Here is a 1,711-nt window from a genome sequence, read left to right on the forward strand (position 1 = left end):
GGGAGGGAGGGAGGGAGGGAGGGAGGGAGAGAGGGAGGGAGGGAGGGAGGGAAAAGACTAGGGAACCCAACTATCCCACCTGACCTCAGTGAAACGCCCGTTAGCTGCCCCTGTCTCGTGTTTGTGCCAGACAGGGTGACCACCGCCCCGAGCCTTGCCGCTCACCTGTAGGGGCCTGCTCCTGGCAAAGGAGGGTTACAGCCCTGGGACCCCAAGGAGCAGTTGTTGTCATTCCCAACACGGAGGACTCGGAGCCCGCTGTCAGAATGGCCGCCCTTGTAGTGTACCCGGCTGGCCCTCAGCGTGAGGTAGTAGCCATTGCGGTCAAAGTTGGCAGGGGCGTGCACGTTCGCTACCTTGCGTGGGGCAGTAAAGTTCTGAGAGGCTGGGGATGGCAATGGGGGTCAGCTGGCAGGTGGACAGAACCACGTGATCCATCCTAGTAGACTTGACAGCCATTCCCAGCGACATCCCCCAAAGTACCTCCCTCCCAACGCCCCCTGACTGCTAGATCTCTTAGACCCCAGCCCTGCGTGCCCACTTCACAGTGAGAAAGCAAACGCGCTTACCGTTACTGTGAGCCACCACCAGCCAGATGGGGTCTGGGTCAGAGAGGCCGACATTCTCGAATTGGCCCAGGGGCTGCTCCAGTGTGAAGGTAGATTGTGTGAGTCTCCCCTCCAGGGTGGCTCTGGGGAGCTGGGGGACATAGTTAATGCTCTCTGGGGAGGGTGGGAAAAGAGGTCAGAGGCAGACTGAGTGCAGCTTCCACCAAAGAGGACGAGTTTGTCTCCAAAGCCCGAGATCAATGGGGGGATTCAGGAATCACGTTGTCTACCACAGTTACTTACTTATTCTCCGTCACTCTCTCACTGTCTCTCTCTCTCTCTCTGTCTCTCTGTCTCTCTCTCTCTCTCTCTCTGTGTGCGTGCGTGCGTGTGTGTGTGCGTGTGTGTGTACACATACCTATGTATACCACAAGTCAAAGGACAATTTTCGGGAGTTGGTTTCCTCACTATGTGCATCCTGGGGTTCAAACTCTGATCATCAGGCTTGACAGCAAGTGTCGTTAGCAGCTGAGCCATTTTCCCAGATCTAAAGTTAAGGAATCTTTAGGTGAGATGTCCTTGGTGGGGTGTGGAGTGACTAGACCCTGTCTTGATAGCCCACCAAGGAGGAATGGCACTGTGTCACTGGGTGATGGGCAAGGAGTGGCAGGTGGGCAGAGGGAGGCTCAGAAGGCTCAGATTTGGGGCATCCAGAACCCTAGGCTGGGCTTACCCAGAAGCTCTAGGTGTCCCTCCTGCTCAAGCCACGTGGTCCACACTCATTTGTTTGACAGGAATGAACAGGAGCTGGACAGACACAGCAAAGTGCCTACCTCCCAGACATGAAGATAAGTTTAGCCCAGAACCCATGTCAAAAGCCAGGCATCGTGTAGGATGCCCGTGGGGCACCTGTAATCCCAGAGGTAGTGAGATGGGGGCCAAGAGGATCCCTCAAGCTGATTGGAAGACCGGCCTGGCCCACATGGCAAAGTTCCTGGCCAATGAGGCATTGTCTCAAAGAGAAGACCGAAGGTGAGTACCAACCCCCATGGTCGTCTGGCTGCCTATACACACCCTATATAGTCACACACCTGTCCCCTCATATCCACATGTGTGGAGAGAGAGAGAGAGAGAGAGAGAGAGAGAGAGAGAGAGAGAGAGAG

At 55.8% G+C, this 1,711-nt stretch overlaps 1 protein-coding gene across 1 annotated transcript in view; it reads right to left on the reverse strand.

The window, feature by feature from the left end:
• Positions 1 to 1,711, reverse strand: part of Upk3bl2 (uroplakin 3B like 2) — a 6,675-nt gene that overhangs the window by 2,958 nt on the left and 2,006 nt on the right. The window contains exons 2-3 of the mRNA XM_028765937.1: positions 570 to 722; positions 166 to 385 (exon numbers count right to left, since the gene is read on the reverse strand). Coding sequence (XP_028621770.1) covers positions 166 to 385; positions 570 to 722 — 373 coding nt within the window. The remainder of the gene's footprint in view (positions 1 to 165; positions 386 to 569; positions 723 to 1,711) is intronic.

The sequence above is a fragment of the Grammomys surdaster genome, unplaced genomic scaffold (assembly GCF_004785775.1).
Source record: "Grammomys surdaster isolate TR1022 unplaced genomic scaffold, NIH_TR_1.0 166, whole genome shotgun sequence".
NCBI classification, from domain to species: domain Eukaryota; kingdom Metazoa; phylum Chordata; class Mammalia; order Rodentia; family Muridae; genus Grammomys; species Grammomys surdaster.